General features: G+C 34.1%; 1 protein-coding gene across 1 annotated transcript; it reads right to left on the reverse strand.

The window, feature by feature from the left end:
• Window positions 1–1,061: 1,061 nt before the first annotated feature.
• On the reverse strand, window positions 1,062–24,567 carry LOC132717099 (uncharacterized). Its single transcript, XM_060700495.1, has 13 exons — window positions 24,429–24,567; window positions 21,465–21,602; window positions 19,836–19,851; window positions 19,347–19,476; window positions 13,945–14,170; window positions 12,771–12,907; window positions 10,829–11,031; window positions 8,367–8,493; window positions 5,901–6,023; window positions 5,019–5,133; window positions 4,135–4,267; window positions 2,369–2,442; window positions 1,062–1,559 (listed from the first exon to the last, which is right to left on the reverse strand). The coding sequence occupies exons 2-13, from the start codon at window positions 21,600–21,602 to the stop codon at window positions 1,431–1,433; spliced, it is 1,551 nt and encodes a 516-aa protein (XP_060556478.1). The 5' UTR covers window positions 24,429–24,567; the 3' UTR covers window positions 1,062–1,430.
• Window positions 24,568–25,526: the final 959 nt, after the last annotated feature.

Genomic DNA, 25,526 nt, shown 5'->3' on the forward strand with positions numbered 1-25,526 from the left:
CATCCCCTGTTTTTTACAGTTTCTACTTGATGAATAAATAACGTGCTCAAATTTTGCACAGCTTCACTGAATTGCATACGTTGACTTTATATATCCAAGTCTACATTTCTACAATTACTGCCATTTACCAAACAATGATGTTTTAATACCCTGCTTGAAGTACGGTGTTCCGTTAACGCCATCGCGGCGCACACATAACTCGAGACAACGAAACCAAATTACGATGGTTAAAAAGTCCATACAACGAAACTACGACTTTTCATCATTTCACAATCATGATTTGAGCCGCGTCATGACAAAACCAACATAGTGCGTTTGCGATATCAGGATCCATGCTGTTCACTTTCAGTTTCACTACTGGTAATCGAGTTAGTAAGCGAACAGCGTGGAACCTGATCAGACTGCACGGATGCGCAGACTGGTCTGGATCCATGCTAGTCGCAAACGCGCGGAGGCTGGTCTGGATCCATGCTGGTCGCAAATTAACGCATTACGTTGGTTTTGTCGTGACGCGGCTCATTTCGAGTTTTCGCCATCGTAAATTCGATTTATCTTAGATTCGGGTTATTTTTTGTGTCGTGATGGCCCTAACGGCACACTGTATTATAGCGTTACTGCTTTAATTGCAATCGGATTCAAAGTGTCGGTAAAATTTATTGCAATTCTAAAACTTTAATCATCATTTTCCGTGTGAAATAAAAAGCAGACCAGTATACTCAAGCATACTCGTACGCTTACACGCACACATAAACACGAACACATACACACGCACACACAGACACTCACACGATCAACTTCATAAAGTTGTGGGCGTTTCCAGTTTTGTAGCAGTGAAAAATATCGCCCTGTCTCTCCATTCCTAGCCATGTCCACGCCTTCTAACAAATCCGTATGTTCTTCCGTGTCAACCAGGTCAAATATCCCAGGGTGACAATTTTATAGCCAGTCAAAAAATCTACATAAATCTTTATGCACTGAAAAAGTCCGCTTTATTCTTTATGGCGGAATTGACCGAATATTTACGAACTCATAATACACTAAATAAAAAACAACTATAAACAACTAATTATATTCCTTTATTATTACTATTGACTGCATTTAGAACTACAATAGAAGAAATATTTTATAAGATATATTTTAGAAAGAAAGATAAAAAAGGAGTAAAAACACATACAATATAAAACGCAGTAATTGAGTCAACTTTCCAGTTCCTGCAACTTATATTTTTCATCCACTTCTAGCTGAAAAAATTATCTGATTTGTTTATAACCTAAAAAATGCTTTTTTTTCTTTTCCTTTAAAATATATTGAATACAAAACATTTACAAAACAATAAATGTACTTTTATATACAACTGCTCTTTTGTTTTGGTTTTTTTTCTATTTGCCAGACATATTGAAGAACATGTAATATATCCTGTTATTAACTAACTAGTAGTAACCTTTGTTCTGTATGCCCGTCATGGAATCAGTTGATGATTCATGTGGTTCGGCTCCGCCCAGTTTCACCGCCAAGAACACAGCGGCTAACAGTACAGCGAACAACAATGTTGACAACACCTGAAAAACATGTAACACATTCTGTTTAGTTTATACAAATTTATTTTAGTTCGATTGTGTTGGAAGCTATAAGCTTATTGAAACACTATCGATTCCTTTTCTGGAACCAACCAGTACTTAGCAATGAATGTAAAGTTTCCTGCTCAAGGGAACAACGGCTTGTCTTTGACAGGCTTTGAACCCACGTGATCAGCAATCCTAATTTTAGATTACTAGTCCGACGCGTTAACCACTCGACCACGACGCCACTCACATAGTCTGTTAGTCTGGAGTTCCTTCCCCTTTCGCTACGATACTTGTTAGATGCCGGGAACCAGAATAATAGTATGTTTATAACCGTTTAAAGTTCTGCACGTTTGTAACGAAGTTTTTAATTGGATAATCTTGACGTTCATATTACAATGTATATAAAGATTTTTGACAGGTTATATGGCCGTATGTAAACGGTTGTTTGTTTATATTACCGTACTCGTGTATATAAAACTTTATAATGCTGCATGTTTGTAACGTTGCTTTTCATTGGATAATCTTGACGTTTATTTAGTTTATAAACCCAGTTGTTGTCAATTTTTGAAGAAATTTCTTTTTCTTCTCTAATAAAGGAAGTTTGCTATATTATAAATTCGTTATAAAGATTCCTGCAGGTTATATGACCATATACTAACGATTGTTTGCAATAAGCTCTGGTTTAACGTTCATGTGTGTCAAGTATTTTAATAGTTTGATCACTTCTGACATGGTTTGACATTTAAATTTTTGACAATTTCATTGAAATGTAGTTCTGATAAAAAAAATGAAAAAAAACTTACTGAAGTAATTCCAATAAAAGCCGTTTTCTCGAAACAACCGTCAAATCCACTGCTAGTGCTATTGTTATCCATTCCTGAAAAATTGTGTCGATGGTTTTTAGCAACTACTACATGTATACATACTCAACAATAACACACAGCTGATTGACAGGGTGATTTAGAGCAGATAGTTTTGTTAATATTGACTAAATTTTTTTTCTCAAATCTAGTTCACTTTCACAGACCTTACAGTCCTATTATATTGCTGATGCATTAGAGGAAAAGAGCACAAGTAGTTCAAAATTTCCTTTTTGGTTTTCTCAAAATTGAGCTGTTTGAGTATATGAGACTCAGTGTGGTCGTCCTTATAATCCATTAGTCGCTACACAAAAGGATGCCTTTCCTTTGGTCAACTGTAGTACGGGTCTCCGCAAAATTTCATGCAAAAATTCCATCTTGTTAACCCTACCTTGCTACTAAGTGATCAGCTTTTGTCGCCAGTATACTAGTATAGGCAGATAAGTATGCAAGGCACGTCCATGCAATCTGACCGGGCGCAATAGTCTTTCTTATTTTGATGACGGAAAGTTTCAAAATTTGGATGTTTGGCTGTCCATTCAAGAAATACAGCAAGTTATGGGTTAGGTGATGTTAAGAATGTATTACGTTTAAAACTTTGATATCTTTGTAACATAAACTTACCTGGCGTAATGATATCTTGGTAATATTAACTTCCCTGGCGTAATGATATCTTGGTAATATAAACTTACCTGGCATAATGATATCTTGGTAATATAAACTTACCTGGCGTAATGATATCTTGGTAATATAAACTTACCTGGCATAATGATATCTTGGTAATATAAACTTACCTGGCGTAAAGATATCCTGGTAATATAAACTTACCTGGCATAATGATATCTTGGTAATATAAACTTACCTGGCATAATGATATCTTGGTAATATAAACTTACCTGGCGTAATGATATCTTTGTAACATAAACTTACCTGGCGTAATGATATCTTGGTAATATAAACTTACCTGGCATAATGATATCTTGGTAATATAAACTTACCTGGCATAATAATATCCTGGTAATATAATCTTACCTGGCATAATGATATCTTGGTAATATAAACTTACCTGGCATAATGATATCTTGGTAATATAATCTTACCTGGCGTAATGATATCTTGGTAATATAAACTTACCTGGCATAATGATATCCTGGTAATATAAACTTACCTGGCGTAATGATATCTTGGTAATATAAGCTTACCTGGCATAATGATATCTTGGTAATATAAACTTACCTGGCATAATGATATCTTGGTAATATAACTTACCTGGCGTAATGATATCTTGGTAATATAAACTTACCTGGCATAATGATATCTTGGTAATATAACTTACCTGGCATAATGATATCTTGGTAATATAATCTTACCTGGCGTAATGATATCTTGATAATATAAACTTACCTGGCATAATGATATCTTGGTAATATAACTTACCTGGCGTAATGATATCTTGGTAATATAAACTTACCTGGCATAATGATATCTTGGTAATATAAACTTACCTGGCATAATGATATCTTGATTATATAAACTTACCTGGCATAATGATATCTTGGTAATATAAACTTACCTGGCATAATGATATCTTGGTAATATAAACTTACCTGGCATAATGATATCTTGGTAATATAAACTTACCTGGCATAATGATATCTTGATTATATAAACTTACCTGGCATAATGATATCTTGGTAATAGAAACTTACCTGGCATAATGATATCAACTCTCACTGAAACTTCTGATGGTAAACCTTCACCAACCTCAACAGTCTCACGTCGGCGTCTTTTACGGGTAGTGGGGCATGTTGGGTACGGATTAGAGCCGCCAGCCTGATTTCCCTTTAATAGCAAAATTGTTTAAATTCAGTGGGCAACATATACCAGTCTTGTTTCAGGCAAACACATAATAGTAAAACTTCTAATTGGCTTATATCAGTCTATTTAACATATAATTGCCTTTAACCAGCATTGGCTTTGAAACATATATGATTGTCTTATATCAGTATCGGCTTTGAAACATAATTATAATTGTCTTACATCAGTATCGACTTAAAAACATATGTTTGTCTTATATAAGTATCGGCTTTAAAACATATGTTTGTCTTATATAAGTATCGGCTTTAAAACATTAAATTGTATTATATTAGTATCGGCTTTGGAACATATAATAGTCTTATACCAGTACCAGCTTTGAAACATATATTTGCATGGATTTGACTGAGAATTCTTCTTATTCATTAAAATAAGAATAACTTGTACAGAAAAACTGTTTTAAATTCTAACATACTTTGTTAATTAATTGTTTAATTGTTCCGATTTCAAACGCCTTACAAAATAATGCCTAACATAGGCTTTAAAGAAACATCACTGAACGCTGACCTGCCATTGATTGATTGTCTGATATTTATTCAAAGTCCGGTTGCCTATGTGTGGTAGGTAGTAAGGTTAGTAATCTTAACACATGACTGGCAGGAACTTGTAAACAGTCTATCACATGAATCAAATTACAAAAAACACCCGCTGTATTATCTAATTATGTCATTATTAAATCTTAAATTGACATATAAGCATAAAGATTATCTTAACTTACGAAACATTTTTCATCTGTATTGGTGAAACAGTAATCAAGCTTGCATTTATATATGGTGGTCACTACATCATTAGCTTTCAATCTGGCCATCGAAACAAGTGGAAACGTTACGCTCCTGTAAATGTTATAATGATATCCATTAATACCTCAAATAAACTTTTAATCGTAGGACAGTTTATATTATTAAACGCCTCACTGTTTTTGTAATGCTAATTTCCAATAAGGCAATGAGAGTTATTCATACTGTTAATTCAAGTGTACCATGCGACTAAAAAAATTGAACTATTATACGATCTATATACCAAACAGATCATTCATTATCTATAGAATTTCTTCATTTCTTTGTCCTCATGCGTCTGTTTCTTCTACAATTAACTATATACCAACACAATTTATGTTGTGTGCCATTTTATAGAACTATAGAAACATACCAGCTGATATATACGTTTAAAAATAGACAGCAAATACAGTAGAAGATGGTTCATATTATTAAACCAACTTGCTAAATTGAAGAACAATAAAATTATATTGTCCAGATTTATTTTAACCAGAATATTTTTGGTTTGTTTGGTTATATGTCACAGAGACAGCGTAAAGGTCATAAGTGGACGTTACGCCTTTAATTCTGGAGAGAGACCTCAGGTGTCCCTCCCTTGTAGGCTCGTAGAACCAACAACGATACGTAAGCTGACTGGAGAGCTTTGTCATATAATTCAAAGTCTCTGTGGCGGTTTGAGTGCACAGAAGTGATATGAAGTGAGTTACCTTCACCAGTAACCTATGACGATACAGTGTCACACAATTATTTGACACTTTTCATATGCATATGCTTATTTTTTATTAACATTGGAAATTATGCATGCGTATATTTTACTGACTTACTTGGCGCAATTTGGAGACATCAAGTGGCTTTTGGTTTCAGTTCCTTTCAGCCATTTAAATATATAATCACTTTTACCAAAAAACTCTTTCAGACCCTTATCTGTGTCTCCCGCTCCGCCGCACCTGTTAATATAAGGATTTAACTAACTAAAGTGTTCGAACAGTACATCTAGACGCTTGCAGAAATCATGATCACAATTAAACATCCAAAAGAGCATTTCGCGTGGTAGGAGATATTTTAAGCATTCAATCATTCAAGCGCATCGTCCGGTATGTACCGGAATACGGTAATTAGTGTGGCCCAACACTTTTGTTTTTCAGCTACAGTCTCACTTACATCCCGGCAGAGCCCCGGTAGACGTCCGGGGTGATCCGGGAACGACCGGGGTACGACCGGGAACAACCGGAGTACATCCGTAACTCTGCCAGCAACGTCCGGGATGATCTGGGATGATCCGGGAACATCCGGCATTCGACCCCGGATGGAATAAAATATTTAATATCCACGGGGTGGTCCGGGATGACCCGGGAAGGTATAGCTTTGTCGGCTTCATCCTTAGCTCTGCCGGGAACGACCGGGGTTATACCGGGGAAGCACCGTAGCTCTGCCGGCACAAACCGGGGATGATCCGGGGTATGATAAAGCCGGAAGAGCTACGGTAAAGTCCCGGTAGATGCCGGCAGAGCCCCGGTAACTACAGGCAGAGCCCGGAGGATAAAGGTAGAGCTACGGTTGATCCCGATAGAGCCCCGGCAAAGCCCGGTTCATTTCAAAAGAATAACGACAATTTGCGATCATTGGTCTTGTTTGTATAAAAAAAAAACCTTCCCATTTCCCATCTATCCAGTCTGGCATAAGGATTTTTCAGAAAATCATCATGAATTACTATTCTGGATCAATAGATATTATATTAAATTAAAATTATGTATCAATGTTATCATTTTCGGGCGTTTTCGATCCACCGAGGTTCTACTGGGGCTCTGCCTGGATCGTCCTGGGCCCTGCCTGGGTGAACTGGGGCTCTTCCGGCGTCATCCAGGAACGACCGGGGAAGCACCGGCATGAACCGTAGCTTCACCTTGGGTCTGCCTGGATGATCCGGAGCGCATCCCTGAGTGGTTAGTTGGGAACTACCGTAGTGCTGCCGGGTTAAGTGTGACCACAGCTTTAAAGATCCTGTTTGTTGTGATCAAAGTGGTAAACCGCACTAAGTGAAATTATATATATGTACATAATTATGCAAATAAAACAATTTTCAAACATCGAAGAATATGTTAAATATGTACTGCAAATATTTGTGCATATTATATGTAATCATTAAAATATATGCATTCATTTCGTATTGGAAAAATTTGACTTAAACTTTATAGAAAATTAATTTTTTATTACCTCCCTTTATTTACAGGAAAAGTTAAATTCAGTAATATCTTTATAAAAAATGCTTTTTTGGACCTACAATATCGATTAATCTTAATTTGAGCATCATATTCATGTTTTAAAATCATAAGAAAATTGTGTTACAGGATCTTTTATATGACAATAAATAAATGACTAGTTAAGCACTCATCCCTGTGATCGGGAACATTCGCATTTGTTTGTTTTGGTTTCATTTTTTCTCGGAACTAACTCATAACGGATAAGAACCTTAGAACAAAATATGTATAGAAAGTAAGAAGTCAATTAATTCCTACAAAGATGACCGTACTGTATGCAAATGATTGCGATATTTTTTTTTGTTCAAACAGTGACGCATACAAACAAAACATCAAGAAGTGGCGCGATTAACTGGTAGCGTCATTATATAAACTTCTATATCAATCAAAAAACGAGATATAAGTAACCAATAAGAAAGCTTGTTAAATATAAGGCCAGAAGAAAATACTAAAGAATACTGAGCTGGGAAGCTGTCGTCAATAATTATTAAATATTTTAAAATATTTAAAATAATCCAATTATATACAATGCTACTGTCTCCCTCTACAGCGAATATGTCGCAAGATGTCGCGGTGTCTCAGTCCATGTATTCGAGATTTTTTTCAACACAACACAACTTAAGATGTAAGAATTCTATAATAACAAAATATGTTTACAACAAGCACAATAATCACTAGCAAATATCAGTTTTCATATAAAATAAATTTTGTACCTTCCTGATATAAAGACTATTCATTTTTATATTTTCATCTGAAGAAACTATGTGAGCCGTACGTGTCACGACAAAACCAACATAATGGTTTTGCGACCAGCATGGATCCAGGCCAGCCTGCGCATCCGCGCAGCTTGATCAGGATCTATGCTGTTCGCTTACCATTCCTATAACAAGAAGAGAAACTGATAGCGAACAACATGGATCCGCGGATGCGCAGGCTGGTCTGGATCCATGCTGTTCGCAAACCCATTATGTTGGTTTTGTCATGACGCGGCTCATATGTAAATAAGCTACCATGTTGAATAAATTTATATACCCGTCAGCTAAGACTATTGTTGGCCACGTGGTCATACCCTCTATGTCGGTTTGAAAATCGTCATTAGCAATATCAGCAGCCGCTGTGCACGTGTGAGGTCTGACTGCTATGGGAGTTATACCGTCCACTGAAAACAAAATCAATCCACATACTGACAATAAAGTAGAAACCGTCAGAGTATCCAGGTCAGATTGACAGCCGCATTGTATATTAAAACTCCTAGCAACTTTGATGAATAGGCATCGTCGGAACCCACGGTACACATTCCGTATACCGGTGTGTAGTAAATAGCATGGGTTACCGAGGATGACGTAAAGGTTATCAAAATGGATTTTCTTTCTTTTTTTTTTTTTGTCGCATGCGCAAAATGGTAGGTTTTACTTGTAATGTAGAATATCTATTTAATACAAGAGGGTCATGATGGCCTTTAATCGCTCACCAGAGACCATGGTCTATACGGACAAGATTAAGTACTTTTGCATGCCTATTAACCCCGTTTAATCAAAAACTTTATAAGGTAGAGGAAATGTCTTCAATCTTTTTTTTCTGTATTAAGCGTGAAACCATTATAGCAAATTTTGAAAAGGACCACCGAAGTTTCATTCATGCACAGGTCCATTACTTTATCTGAATCAGCCTGGAAGAGGAGCATTCAAAACAGCTTAAATATTTGGCCGCAACCTTGTTCAGCAAGTGTTTAAGCAATTTTCGTTAATTACCGCCAAATGACCATATATAGGAACACATATTTCAGTCTTATTGCGTGACCAAAAAAAAAATCCCAAAGCTAAAATATTTGTATTATAGCATAACATAATAGATTTCTACAAAAGTTAAGTTAATCACCACTATATGTTTGTGGAGACTAAATGTTTTACAAACCTATCTTTATAATATCTTGCTCTAAAAATTGCAAACACCAGACACATGTGTACATATTTGACATGTTACATCAATGTGTAGTATTCTACTAAAGTAATACTTATTCTGATACCACGGACAAAATGGACACTGTCCTTTTTCACTTGCTTTATATAGACTTAATATGTACAAAAATACACAACAACTATTCATAGCTAATATATCGCATACAGCACTGCTTAAGATACATTATGCAAATTATACAAGAGTACATAGTGTGGAAAGTCAAAATACAAAGTAAGTTTAAATTTTGCCATAATTTCTTACATTTTTCATAATTTACTTTATTGAACGCCAAATAACTTATGTGGCCAAATGAAATTTCTGTACGAATAACCATCGGAATTTTCCTAAAACGTTCAAGTTTATTAACAAGTGTGGGGCAGTTTAGTTTATATTTTAAGGGTATTTAGATTTTTTCTAAACATTTTCTAATATCAATTGTTGGTCATTCACCATCATCACAGAAATTCTTTTTCAAATACATTAGTCAATTCAGCTCAACTTGACAATGAAAACCATGAGCAAGATGTCACTTAAGTAAACCTATGCAAAGGTTTTATGAATCATGGTCATAGGGTCATATTATAACATTATTCAATATCATAAGGGTAAAAAAGAAAATCATTTTTTAAAATATATTTCACAAATGGGGTCTGTTACTAGTACTTTATTGAAAGACTTTTTAAATTTCCTTCGAGCATACATCGCCCGATTTTGCAGCACTCTTGTTATGTGATTAAGTGAAGAGCGGCTTATTTTAATGTATATTAGTGTCAAGCTTTATTTGTCATCCAATGAAAACGCTGTATTTCTTAAAAATTATGTGTGTTAATTTTCATAGAAGAAAAAAAGTCGATACTATATTGAAATTCGTTCATAGTCGCCTTCTATTTTTCATAGTGCTTCGTAGTACTGCGTAGTGACGTAATCAACGGCCAAATAAAGCTTGACACTAAATATGTTAGTGTTAATCCTTATCGTCGCTATCGCTCCCGTCGAATTTTCTAATTTCTGTAGAACAGCACGGATGAACACTAACATATACATAGTACATAAAGTGTTCCTTAGAGTAAAATCATTATTCATTCCGTATTTAATGAAACCGCATTGACTTCTGATTATTCAAACTAATGGCTTAATTGCACACACACACGCGCGCGCGCATGCACGCACGCACGCACATAAAATAAAAAAGCAAAACAAAACAATAGATTTTTCCCAAGAAACATATGTATGCGTTACGTAATCAGGAATATTTACGTCATAATTACTTAACAACACGCCGCTCGTGCATGAAATAATGCACGGAAGGACACCTGAGGTCTTCCTCCACCAGTAAAACTGGAACGTCGCCATATGACATATAATGTGTCGGTGTGACGTAAAACCCAATAAAAACACTTAACAACACAATCTTTTTTTTTTGGGTCCCAAGAAATTAAAAATGTTACGTGATTTTTTGCACCGTGTATAGTATCACCTTGTTTAAAGGAATATGTTGGGTTGGTGTAATTAAGAGTGTAAGTAAACAAACTTACCAAAAAATTGATTATAACCAGCCGTATTTGGTGGAATTTTTAAACAAAATTCGAGATATGCCGACGTGCCTAGAGCAACGGGGACCTTAATTTCGTTGCCAGATGCACTCTCCTGTGTAGTGATTGATGTTCCAATATCAGGGTGTTTGTAGACTTTCATGGAGACTTCTAAATTATACTTCACATCAATTTTTGGCGGACCACTGTAACGAATCATTATAACATATATGAGCCGCGTCATGACAAAACCAACATAGTGGGTTTGCGACCAGCATGGATCCAAACCAGCCTGCGCACCCGCGCAGTCTGATCAGGATCCATGCTGTTCGCTTACAAACCCTATAGCAAGTAGAGAAACTGATGGCGAACAGCATGGATCCTGATCGGACTGCGGCTCAATTATGTCCCTTCTATAAATCTTACGCAACAGGCTAATACATTACGTAATAAACAATTGTAAGATGGAGGAAATATTTAGTTACATTCTAGCAGTTCTTCAATGTAACATAACATATATTCACGAAACAAATACGAAGTTTTAAAGGTTGCATATTTTCTAGTACGATGTCAAAGTTAAACTAGATTGGTAATAATTAAACGCTTACAAAAAGAAATACCCCGGATCCCGGAAAATGTAAGTATATATTTTCCGGAAAACGGCCGTCTAACATCAGTTTGACTTCCTGTTAAATTAACAGGGAAGAATTTAATATATATAAAGAATTATCATTGGTCATCATAAAATTACAAACTGAAATCGTCTTGGTTATTATAAAATAAAATGTAACGGCTGGTTCTTGCCATTCTAAAATAGAATTTGAAGATAATTCTAAAATAAAATCTTAATTTAAGGATAGTTTTGGTTTAAACATATTTTATTTAGAATATTTGTACATGTGTAAATAACAACATAACAATAATTATAGATTTTGGCCGAAAGCAGAAGCAGAAGGATAGTTCTTGTCATACGTTCATGCTAAATGTTTCGAAAACTTAGATATAACATCTGCATATTAACCAGTTTTACTTCGGCCGAGTATCAATTTTAAAGATACTACTTATTGTTTCATCTAATCTTTAGTAAGTGAGTTAACTGTAAACGGTAATGCACCGTGAAAATATAACGGTAAAAGTCTGTTTGTAACTGCGGTTAAGATGGAAAAAAACCTACATTTTCTACTATTCAACTATTTTGAAATTATAATACAATCAAACTTTTCTGCCACAAAAGATACAATTGTTGTGTGTCATAGACATTTCAAGAGAAAATGTAACGAAATTTTTAATCCGGCAGCTATTACATATGTTGGCTGATTTGGAACGCTTTTGTGCGTCGTGTAGGCGTCAGCGACAACAGGACAAAGCGCCAAACGGCGCGTTGTCGGACTTTTGTCTTGTCGTTCTGTCGCTAACGATATACGCCAAACGGCATGTTGTCGTGCGACGTGTTGTCGCGATGTCACATTGTCGCTCGGATTAAATCGAAGGCTTGGCTTATAAGCCAAGCCAAGTCTTCGATTTAATCCGAGCCAAGCGACAGAGCGACATCGCGACAACGCACCACACGACAACGCGCCATGTGGCCTGCTTCGCTAGAGACGGGACGACAGAGCAACAACTCGCCGTTTGGCGCTTTGTCCTGTTGTAGCTAGCGACAAGACAAAAAGGCGATAACGATATTGATTGCTTTGTCGCTCCCGACAACGCAACGCGCAATGTACCAAATCAGCCACCATAATTATAGCCCGTAGCTACCTAGAATAATTCCCTACACGACGAGAATAGGAAATAATTAATGCCTTATCTCGTAAAAAAATGTTTGTTTACAGGTATGAACTACCTTTAATGGATAAGAAAAAATATACTTCTGTTATTTAAAACCACATCTAGATTTTCCAAAGAAAGGAGAAATGTTTCGCTTTGATACATTGGAGAAACTTACGCTACTGTTAGCTTGTCATACTCAATGGACGTCGCCGTGCAAGAAGTTGTATCATATTTTGCTTTGAACACTATGTCGAACGCTTTATCGAAACCTGCATCTCGTTTGCAGTAAGTCATCACTTCGATGTCATTGGTCTAAAACATAAATGAATTAATGATATCATACCTCTATAGGAACAAATTAATAAGTGATATCATTATTCTATAGCACAGATAAATTAGTGATATCATTATTTTATAGCACAGATAAATTAGTGATATCATTATTTTATAGCACAGATAAATAAGTGATATCATTTTTCTATAACACAAATGATTTGTTGATGTCATTTTTCTGTGACACAAATAAATTAACGATATCTTTATTCTAGAGCACAAATTAATTAGTGATATCATTTTTCTATAACACAAATGATTTGTTTATGTCATTTTTCTGTGACACAAACAAATTAATGATATCTTAATTTTATAGCAAAGATAAATTAGCGATATCATTTTTCTATATCACAAATGATTTGTTGATGTCATTTTTCTAATAAATTAATGATATCTTTATTTTATAGCACAGATAAATCAGTGATATTAATTTTCTATAACACAAATGATTTGTGGATGTCAATGTTTCTGTGTCAGAAATAAATTAATGATATCATATTTCTGTGTCAGAAATAAATTAATGATATCATATTTCTGTGTCAGAAATAAATTAGTGATATCATATTTCTGTGTCAGAAATAAATTAATGATAACATATTTCTGTGTCAGAAATAAATTAGTGATATCATTATTTTATTACACAGATGCATAAATAGTATGATAAGCCAACAGACTGGGGAAGTCAATAATTAAGTATGTACCTCGACAATACTTTCACCTTACTGTGACATCGCATAGCTATAGCCTCATTTCGATATATCAAACTGGAAATGAATATCTCCCCAGGGGCGAGTAATCTATGTTGACTTAAGAAAACGTTATGTTCTATAGTTCTCTCCCCTGATAAAAATCAAAATTGGCTGTCATAGCCTATTTAAGTTCTCGTGTTGCTAATATGCACTCACAGGAGATGTTATTTCAGTTCAAGTGTTGCTTATTTCTTATATGCACTTTTACCATGAGAGACATGTGTAATTTCTATATTATTTCTTTAGAATATTTCTATTTCAACTTACGTCTTTCCGGGAGCCACATTTGTACTGTGATCCCACTGAAGGGTCTGGAACCGTGAGAGTGTGCTTCTTCGTTCTGACGTCGTATAGCGTAGACGTAGAAGTTGCGTCTGGAGTAGTAATCGCAGAGTACTCTACCGTGTTTTCACAATTAGCATCGGCAGTTGCCTTCCGAATAGTTTTATCATTATTATAGTCAGTTGCATCGATAAAATGGCAGGTGTCGTATCTGGAAAATTATATTTGCAAATTTCTTATCAGTAACTTTTTATGATTTTTTTTCATAAGCGGTGAGAGGTTATGATGGACTGTTCTATAACAAGACAATACGTTGTAAACACGATAAAGAACAATTGTCCCAGTAAAAAAAAACACACGTTATCAATTTACATATTTAATTCCATTACTCAAGGCTTCAACCTTGGAATTATTTATAGACTGGTTTGATTTTGGGAAAATGTTCATCCTAACGGCATTTTTTAGTACAAGCAGGTAGTTGGGCTTACTTACCTATTTTGAGTACGCTGAATTCATTTTTTGCTCTACCAAGGCTGTATTTTTAGTCCTTGACCTTTAAAAATCAATTTCAAAATGGCTGCCACTGAATTTTTTAGTTTTACTTTAATTCTCCCATGGGCGAGATATATACACATTTTGTGGCATTTTAATTTAAGGCTTTGCTAATTTTAGTCTACTGAAGTGTGGACGAGAAGAATAGATGCAAAAACAATAAAATTTATTGCGGCAGCCATCTTGGATTTCAAAATGGCGGACAATTTCCTATGTTTATAAACTGTATTATAATTAAAGTAAACAAGCACAAGAAGGCATTTTACTAGGCATGTTTTCTTTTATTAGAAGTGCAGTGATACTAATTAAGACTTCCACGCGAAGACTTTGAAAAACATGCATTAAAACTACAAACTTAATGGTGTAAAAAAGTCATAATTTATACTCTAATACAGAGACATAGATAATGTTGTCTATGTCTCTGCCTAATACAACGTAAATGAGAGTCATATTTGCGTTCACTTTTGTCATTTAGAATGTTTTTTATATACTTCTAAGAATACAATGCATGTTCTTTAAATTATTGCGATGTTTTTTAAAACTATCGTCCTGAGGGGGGACCTGCTAAAATATCTGTCCGTCTGTCTATCTGTTCGAGCGTCCTCTTGTGTCGGTTAGGGGTATTTGCGATCACACTTTGGCTTTTAGATTAATGCCGTATACCCCCTGACCTATAGGATGAATCATTGATTATTGGAAAACAAAAGGCTGCTTTTGGAGTAAGAAACAAACAAGAAGATAACAGACATCTTCACAAATCTTCCAGTAAGAGCTTGTTCCCTGTCAGTCCGTTTGTCCGTTTTTTAATCCCGTCCATATCTGTCATTTTTGGATAGATTTTGAAATAAATTGCATTAATGTGTGGCACATTGATATGTACAATGTCATAAGAAAGACTCAGGTGTGAAGCTCAACTCCTCAAGTTAGACTTGAAAGTGCTTGAATAAAGATGTGCATTTTAGTATTCTGTCGTTTAGAGATGAATTTTGAAATAGTTAATCATAAATATACGGCCTATAACGGATTGGGAAATGATATACTTTATTTTATTACTTAATCTTCAAAAAAAATTGTTTGTTTATTGCTTATGTCAATGTCATTTGCCCAAGAACATGTACTGGGACGTGTCATGCTTGAGATCCAATTCAACAGTCCAAAGATCAGGGTCATGTCTATCAAGAAAGGCAATTTTGTAAAAGAATATTAAAAAGGTCTTAGTATTTTTAAAAGTAATATAGGAATCGCCATCCAGGCTAGCATTCGGAAAAAAAATTCATGAAATAGACTACTTTCCTGAATAATAGAGTTAAAGTTTCTTCTTGAAAGAGAAATATTCCATATGGTGTTTATTCCATAGAAGCCTCTACATACTACATGTAGTGCCGAGCTTCGTGCATGAGGATAGTATTTCATTTACTTATATGTAACCCGACAAGAACATGGTGATTGAGGCCCCTGTGTTAGGACTTTTTCGTCTATTTGGTTATCATGTGGTATTAAATTATCCGTTTTGATTGACCTAGAGCAGGCGGAGTTCGGGTAAAATTATTTGAATCTTGTTAATTGTATATGCCGCCGTCCTGGAACGACAATAACTTTGCGTAAATGTGTAATTTGAAAAGATCGTGTCATGCACAAGCAAGGTTATGTCTACAGTTAAACTTCTATATCATAAATCATGATATAAACGTAACAAGATGGTTGTGTCCGATCTATAACCTTCTCATTAATTGATGCCTTTTGAAGTAATTCATTAAAAATAAAAAAATGCATAAATATATGGCACATTGGGAAAATGAGTCACATGTAAAACCCAGCTGATGATGTAAATCAAAGACCAAAATCATACTTTCCCTTCGAACAAAATATTTCCTTAAAGTCTCTAAAAAGTCTGGTTAACGATTTTGTCATTCATGGATGAATTAAAAATCATTTTTGGATAAATATGGCTCCTCTTTATAAGACGACGTGTAGCGGACAAAAGTGTCAAGGTCAAACTTGTATTTCAAAAGTCATGATATGAGAGTGTATTTGTGGCCATGTCCAGTCCATATATGTGTTATAGAGCGGAAGCTTAGAATAAATACGTGGTACTTTGAAACAATTTGTCTTGAGTGAGAAAAGAATTATCGCATAAAGTAAGATTTTAAACATTAAAGGTCATATTTCATTTCATATAAACATTTTGAAGGTCATGTCCGGTCATCAATTCTGTCATTCAATAGATTGATATTGGCGTAACTAGGCATACATTTGTGGCACATTAGGACTACTTGTTATGCTTAAACACTAAGTTGATAGCCAGATAGGTCAATTTAGAACATTCATGGTTGTGTCTATATCTTTGTCATTTATTCATGGATGCTTTTTTAAAATAATAAGAAATACTGATGATATAAATAAATGCTTCTTAATGTTTCTAATGTTTGTAAAACTTGTAAGACTACAGTGACCATGCCTTCAATGTAAAAAATGGAAAAGAAGATTAACAAAGAAAAGGTGGCATTCAATAAACGCAGCCCCAACAAGACCCAGCAATAGTCCAAAAATAGATGGTACAAATTTTTAGTGACTAAAATTACATTAAGAAATACCAAAGTAATTTTATGGGGTGATAGTTGAAAAAAATATGCGATAAAATGATATCAAAAAATATGTTATATCATAATGGAATAACATACTCATGAATTTCTTGAAAGATAGCCAAGAACAAAATAAGTATGAAAATTTGAAATATATCTTAGTCACTTGAATGATTTTAAAAACATGAGATTGAATAAGGTGCAGCGTCCTTGACAAAGTGACATAATTATAATGTAGACGTTGATATTAACTAAGACAATGAATAATAAATACTAATGAATTAAAGACAGAAAACGCAAAAAAACTCGTATTTTTCAGTTAAGTAAATAAAATTTAAAAGACATAGGCTTCGACGGTTATATATTTTACATAATTTAGTAGCAAAAAACCCAAAATGCTCTATCAAGTCATTCTGTAATAAATAAAAAAGTGTAAACAGCAGTGAATCGTCAATATATTAATTGCAGAATTTGTATCAATTAACTGTCTAATCTTCTATGCATGTACTATCATTAAAATACCACCGCGGTAGACCCTATATAATGTTTTACTTTATATTATTCATTAACCGTAAGAACAGTGCAAGCTCGTAGACTGTTTATGGTTCATTGTTTGGCGAGACTTTTTTTTCAAGGTGAAAAGATAATAAAGATTAAAATGACTTTACCATTTATTTGAGTTTATTTCAATTTAATAAATAGATGATCTGTTTTTAACCATGTCTAGGCATGTTTAAAGTTTGATTGATAAATACGAAACCCTTTATAAAGTAGCTATATCAATAAACAATTAAAAGTATCATATAAACACATCTGAGGATGTTTCTAAATTCCAATCTCACAATTTCCCACTTTGATATATGAATTTTGCGTAGGCCGGTGCTAGGGTGCTTGGACGGTACTTTGTAATTTCCAGTAACGTCCATGTACAGGCTCAATCAAATCGAGCCTAAAACGTTTTCAATTTTGCCGGTTTTGATCGCTGTTTTGGGATTCTGTTGTTGTTGGGGTTTTTCTATTTGAAATCGGGTCGTACAAAAGATATTGTTGCAAAGACATGCGGGCTCAAAGACATAGTCGCTGACCTGTGAAGATGACAGGCAATTTTTAAAATATTTACATACTGACCTTGACTCTTGGCATTCAAATTATAAAATGATCTAGTGTCCATAAAAGGTTTACACAAATGCTATTCTATCAAAAATAAAGATTACTTAAACATCTAATGGTAAATTAAAATGTGCAGGTTTTATGTAAGACATTTTGGGTCTCAGATACCTGATATAGATTAATTGTCCAAAAAAGAATGACCTGTGATAGTTTGAAGTAATGATGTAAATTAAAGTGTGCAGTATATACCTACACAGGGTGTACAATTCGACATGACATGTTGCTCATATCATTATTTAATTTTTAATACTCAGTCCTACAGAAAGATCCATTTGTTTAAAAGCACTTTACTTATATTTATTAAAAAGGTGTCCATTTTGAAATCAAAGATGGCCGGCATGGCAGTCAATGTGTAAAGCATGTATAATTATCAGTCAATTATTCCTTAAAGTAATTGAAACTTTATTCCATGTAGATTAACGGAAATACGATACAATATGTACCAGAAAAAAAATATTTTTAAGTAGATGGTATAGGACAATGGCGGCCATTTTGATTTGACCTTTTGAAGGTCAAGGACTTAAAGTACAGCCGTGGTAGAGCAAAAAATGGATTCAGCGTACTCGAATTATGTAAAAACGATTGACTACCTGCTTGTACTAAAAAATGCCGTTAGACTCTTAACGGAGGGTCTTTTCTGAAAATCAAACCCGTCTATTACGTTATTTATCAAAAATTATCAATTCGTGTGTTCCATAATTGTTGCTGAGGCATAATATGCTTTCATCTTAAGGTTGTATTATTTTATAGAATATTCGTTATTGTCAATACTACCACGGTTGTTCTACTAATCCTTCAAAAATACAGACTGTATCTTTTTGAAATAGAGATATAGATATTCAATCGTTTGAATGTGAAATGCGCTCCATCAATGGCTCAATTTAAACTACTAAATGAGCCGCGTCACGACAAAACCAACATAATGGGTTTGCGAGCAGCATGGATCCAGACCAGCCTGCGCACCCGCACAGACTGATCAGATTGCGCTGATGTGCAGGCTGGTCTGGATCCATGCTGGTCGCAAACCCATTATGTTGGTTTTGTCGTGACGCGGCTCAAAAAAGGTCAAGGACGAAGTCTTACATTACTAATTGACCTTTCCTAAACGTATTAGCTGTAGATGTAAATTTGAATCCATCGTCCTTTTGATACACGAAAAATTCAAATTTCACCTCCGTACTACTTTTGTCTTCCTTGATACAGTTCATTCCAACTGAAAATAAATAATTTATTGAATTATATAGTCTAGATCTACTTATAAATGAAATATTCAGAAATATTGATGAAATAAAATGCATGTTTTCACTATAAAAAATGTTTTTCACTTCGGTGAAATATATTTTCCGTATTTTCACATATGTCATGCCGGACTACTTTTTTTGCTAAATTCAGTCAAAACACAAAATTAAAAGGGAATTCCTTTAAACAATAAGATTGAAAAAGAGAAAAGTATATAATAAATAGAAAATTCAAATGTTTTTTATTTTCATCTTGTGGTATGAAAATTATCATATTTCACGACGTATTCAGTTTGACATCTTTAAAGTATGACAAAATTAATTATATACTCACATATTATTTTCTCTGTCTGGAATAAAATCAAGTGTTTTATTAATAAAACGTATGTAATTATTTATAAACATTGAAACGATTTAATTCAACAACTAATAGTCTTTTGTATTTCTGTATTTTTTATATATATTTATATATAATGAAAGCGTTTAAATAACAGGATTTCTGCTGGCCCAGGTCGAACAGACGCTTACTTGGTCTTTATGCGTCACGGAATATGGCGACAATTGCCGATTTTTAACGATTCCAAAATAAATATTTCACATTGGTAAGTTAATTAACATTATTTATTTTATAGACTACTATTGCACTGATATTCACATTGTAGCTTCTGAGGAAATATATACATACATTTCTTTATTTTTTAGTCGAAGAAATATAAAATAAATTCAAATTCAAACAAGTCGCGCCATGGCAAAACCAACACAGTGCGTTTGCGACCAGCATGTATCCAGACCAGCCTGCTCATCCGCGCTGTAAAATCAGGATCTATTCTGTTCGCTTACAAACCCTATTACACTGTTACAAGTAGAGAAACTGATAGCGAACAGCATGGTTCGCAGATGCGCAGGCTGGTCTGGATCCATGCTGGTCGCAAACTATGTTGGTTTTGTCATAGTGCGGGTCAAATATTTATGGAAACACGTGAAAGTTCTAACTATTGAGAGTATAAATCTAACATAAACATAGATATAAAAGCTGAATTCCTCCAGATGAGAAATATATTTCAAGGAAACACACTTGGGAAAAATGTACTGAGATTTTATTAAAACATTAAAGATTCAAGTTATAATTAACATATAATGTGAATACATGTATAATGATTGATAAATAAGCATTTTCCTACTGCGTGATTGAACAGTAAGGACTATTTTTATTGCATATTTTGACTTTTTTCTCTTTCTTTGTTGTTGTTGTTGTCTTGTTTTGTTCTTGTGTGTGTGTTTTTTTGTTTTGTTTTTGTTTGTTTGTTTGTTTTTTTTTTTTTTTTTTTTTTTTTTTTTTTTGGGGGGGGGGGGGGGGTAATTAAAGTGCTGTAAACAATGTGTAAATTCACGTTTTTTTGTTCACTTCAAATTATTTTTGTTTTAAATACATTTTCAAAGTTTTCATGAAAATAAGCATAAGTCTGGAGGCAAGCTGCTTTAAGCATATTTTTTTCACTATATGAAAATAGTCGTCGAACGAGTTGTTCTAAAGTTCATACCAGTTCTATATTTCATTTTTCGGCAATATTGAGAAAATTCTAGTTGATGCCTGTCAATTTCACAGGTCATCTTTCTTTTCAATAAAAATTTTAAAATTCCTAAATCTGATTAGGTGAATAGGTGTGTCATTTGATAAAGAACAGAGTTCTTCACAAATTTGTACGCCAATCAGTTCAGAATGTCCCTTCAGCACACAATAGCTTGCCATTCAGTACGTACAGAATGGCTGCAGCGCTGAAAATCCTTCAGCACACAATAGCGTGTCATTCAGTACGTACAGAATGGCTGCAGCGCTGAATGTTCCTTCAGCATCCAATATATCGCGCCATTAAGTACAACATGGTTAAAACTAGATTCCTGGTTGGCTCGGATGTTATTGATTGGTGTAAAATTTAGGTACATTAATCATAAGGTAACTTACATCTGCCGTCCCCTCTAGGTGCTGATGACCATTAACCCCATCTGCTCCACCATCAACATTGTCGGCGATCTGTCCCCGTCCCACGTTGACCAAGGCACATAGAACGATACAGAAGATTGCTAGACGTTGATACGTCATCTAGAAATATTAAAATAATGACGAGTATTTATACGTCAGCTGGAAATATTAAAATGAGCCGCACCATGACAAAACCAACATAGTGGGTTTGCGACCAGCATGGATTCAGACCAGCCTGCGCATCCGCGCAGTCTGATCAGGATCCATGCTGTTCGTTATCAGTTTCTCTAATTGTTATAGGGTTTGTAAGCGAGCAGCATGGATCCTCATTAGACTGAGCGGATGCGCAGGCTGGTCTGGATGCATGCTTGTCGCAAACGCACTGGTTTTGTCATTTGGCAGCTCAAATAATGATGAGTATTTATACGGCATCTGGAAATATTAATTAAAATAATAATGATTGTTCATTAAAATCAAAACGATTTGTTTATATATAAAGGGTGTCTAAAATTCGTCATACACAGCATTTTTACTAGCACATTGTTTTAGTCCCAATATTGATATGCAAAACTTAAGGAGTACCCTTGTACCCTTCCAATATTTTGAGACTTAAAAAATCCCAAATGGACATATATAATTAAGTATTGAACCAACAAAGAAATCAGATAATTGCAGTAAAATGTGGGAGTTCAAATGAAAATTGTTTATCTTGTTAAAAACCAACATAGTGCGTTTGCGACCAGCATGGATCCAGACCAGCCTGCGCAGTCTGATCAGGATCCATGCTGTTCGCTTACAGACCCTATTACAAGTAGAGAATCTGATAGCGAATAGCACGGATCCTGATCAGACTGCGCGGATGCGCAGGCTGGTCTTGATCCATGCTGGTCGCAAACGCACTCTGTTGGTTTTGTCGTGACGCGGCTCATATATATATATAAATACCACAGTCCATGCGGTTTTGTAAAATAATTCAAGGTCCTCTTATGTAAATGTAAATAATGCAAATAGTACCGGAGAATTAGGATGTCCCTGCCGTAAGCCTAATAATATACAATGTATTTGACATTTCAGAGAATGTTTTACGCAAGATTTTACAACTGAATACATAACTTTGAATATATTTAAAGATCCTGTATGTTTTTTAATTGATAGTGTTACTATGTGTATATTACACTTACAAAAATTATATATGTATATAATTATGCAAATAAAACAATTTTCAAATATCAAAGAATATGTAAAATGTGTACTGCAAATATTTGTGCACATTATATGTAATCAATGCATTCATTTCTTATTGGAAAATTTGGCTAAGATTTCATAGAGTAGATGAATTTCTAATTACCTCCCTTACAACATCGACAAATCTTAATTTGAGCATCGTATTTATGAAATAAAGCCATGAAAATAATGTGTTACAGGATCTTTAAGATTTTACCATCGAATCACATCATAGATAATGTCAACTGTAACGCGTTTCTATACATTAAAAGTATGTCTTTTTCAAGATCAACAAAACTTTTATTTTCAGATAATATATGTTATACTAAATGATGTAAAACAACAAATGCATTTGCGATGCTTGAGCCCTTTTTTTAAACTGAACTGAGGGCATCTAGTGACATATTATCATCTTCAAACCTTGAAGTTTGAGTAAATTTATGCAAGTAAAAAATTACCAAATTACACTTATTTACATTTCTATTACCTCCCTTTTTATGCAAAGGGACAATAAAATCTTGCGTCCACAATGCTGCATAGAAATAGCCTGTGTTCAAAATGATATTAAATTAATCTGAAATAAGCCCTTCCAAAATATCAATAGTTTCAATTAAATTTTCAAATTGTCACTTGGCGATGCAGCATTGTTACGATTTAAATTACGAACACCCGCACGAACTTCATCACAGGTTATCGGCATATTTATGTCACCAAAAGTTATTGATATAAGTATTTCCGTCGTCAAAAATGTTTTAAACTCGGAAATGATTTTTGCTTTAATTTCATTGTACCATCCAAAAAATTATACTTTTCAATATCTTTAACAGATATACCTTCCCCGTTGTACAAAGCACATGATTAATTTAGTGAGTGTGCGAGATTGATCATCACTGATCATATCTTTGTTTCAAACATGATATCGCTAGAAATATTACCTGTTTCGCAATTACTTACAATCGCTGAAATAAGAACGATTGCTAAAATTGTGACAGTCACTAAAATGACGGTTATCTTTTTGTGGTGTCAGTTACATAACTTGTAACTATGTTATTTTTATATTAAAGAACTAGAAACTAGAAAATAATTAATTGCAATTAAAAAAAAATCAAATTTAATTGTAATTAATTAATAACAATGTGAAAATTCATGTAATTGTAATTGTAATGTAATTGGGAAGTTTCCAATTTACTTGTAATTAATAAGTTACTTTTAAAAATAATGGTACCCATCACTGTACTTCAACTTCATGAATTCCCGATTTCGTCTCCGTAAATTCACAATTTTAACTTCGTGAAGTTATGAATTTAACTTCACAATTTCGCGATTTCCATGACACAATTTCATGATTTACAACTACACGAATTCAAGATTTCAAGATATTGAATTAACAATTTTAACTTCACGAAGATGAAATCTGGAATTCGTGAAGTAGAAATGTCTTCACCGGTCTTTCGCATATGATTTATTAACGGATCATACTTTCTGCGAAATCAAATGATATCGCATGCTGTGCTGTACTTATCGCAAAATAATTTTATATATTGCAAAAAAAAATAAAAAAATAGCACGACAGTTTTTAAAAGTTTAACTTGTACACTTTAATGCAGAAATAAGTTTCAAAGTTTATGAATGATTTTTTATTATTATTTTTTAATTAAAACATTTTATTTAGAATAAGAAAATTACAGTTATGTTATAAAAGTAAAGAAAATATATATTTACGGTTTATTGTGCCAGAGAATCCACGGCGGTTTAAACTTGCAATGCCTATATGTTTGATAATATTTAAGATTAATTTAAATATGCAGCCACTCGTGAAATAACGTAAGTGAAGAAAAAAATTACAAACCGTAGCTATATTATAATCAAGGTAATGGGAAAAGCAGGGGCAGACTTGGCATTTTTAAAGATAGATTAATAAAATAGGTAGAGAGGATTTTGTCAATGCAATGAAAAAGAATGGATGTGTTAAATTGTAAACTTCGGGTGTTAAAATAAAGTCGCGTGTGATTTTCTTTATGCCATTCCCATGCTGCCGACATCATAGTTAAAATAGTGATTGATTGCAACGCACATTTTATATCCATACCTATATATAGAAATATATTCCATTAGCCCAATATAAACTTTTTTAAAAATTAAGACACAAAAGAATAAAAGCGATGCTTAGTTTCTATTTGACGACTGAGTAAAAGTGCTGGCTAAATGTTGAATACTTTCCTAATCACATGCTCAAATAGGAACGAACACTTCCGATTAAATTAGGGAATGTAAGTGGTTAGAGAATGTTTCCTGTCCAAGCATGTGATAATTTACAAAATATCAGTGGTTTTAGAAAGTGTCCGGTCCAAACCTGTGATAAGTGACAGAATGTCGGTGATTTAAGCAAGTACCTAGTCCGTGTCTGGAATAATTGACAGAATGTCAGTTGCTTTAGCATTTTATTTTCAGTCCGTGACTGTGAAAATTGACAGAATGTCGGTTGTTTTAGCATTTTTTTCCAGTCCGTGGCTGTGAAAATTGCCAAATTCCACTTTTGTTATATCATTTTTCCCCAAGTCAATAGCTGTGATAATTTACAGAATGTCGGTTGTTTTAGCATTTTTTTTTTCAGTCCGTGGCTGTGAAAATTGCCAAATTCCCCTTTTGTTATATCATTTTTTTTCAGTCCGTGGCTGTGAAAATTGACAGAATGTCGGTTGTTTAAGCATTTATTTCCAGTCCGTAACTATGATAATTGACAGAATGTCAGTTGTTTTATCTTTTTTTTCCAGTCCGTGACTGTGACAATTGACATAATGCCTGTTGTCATAGCATTAT

This window comes from Ruditapes philippinarum, unplaced genomic scaffold (assembly GCF_026571515.1).
Source record: "Ruditapes philippinarum isolate M1 unplaced genomic scaffold, ASM2657151v2 ctg2559_1_1_1_1, whole genome shotgun sequence".
Classification (NCBI taxonomy): domain Eukaryota; kingdom Metazoa; phylum Mollusca; class Bivalvia; order Venerida; family Veneridae; genus Ruditapes; species Ruditapes philippinarum.

Bases quoted from the DNA above. Each gene is read 5' to 3' on its own strand.
- LOC132717099 (XM_060700495.1), bottom strand. From the start codon at position 21,602: ATGACGTATCAACGTCTAGCAATCTTCTGTATCGTTCTATGTGCCTTG. The intron at 11,032-12,770 runs GTAAGTTTCTCC...GATTCGTTACAG, and splicing joins TATGACAAGCTAACAGTAGC to TGGTCCGCCAAAAATTGATG. The intron at 1,560-2,368 runs GTAAGTTTTTTT...CATGTTTTTCAG, and splicing joins CTTTTATTGGAATTACTTCA to GTGTTGTCAACATTGTTGTT.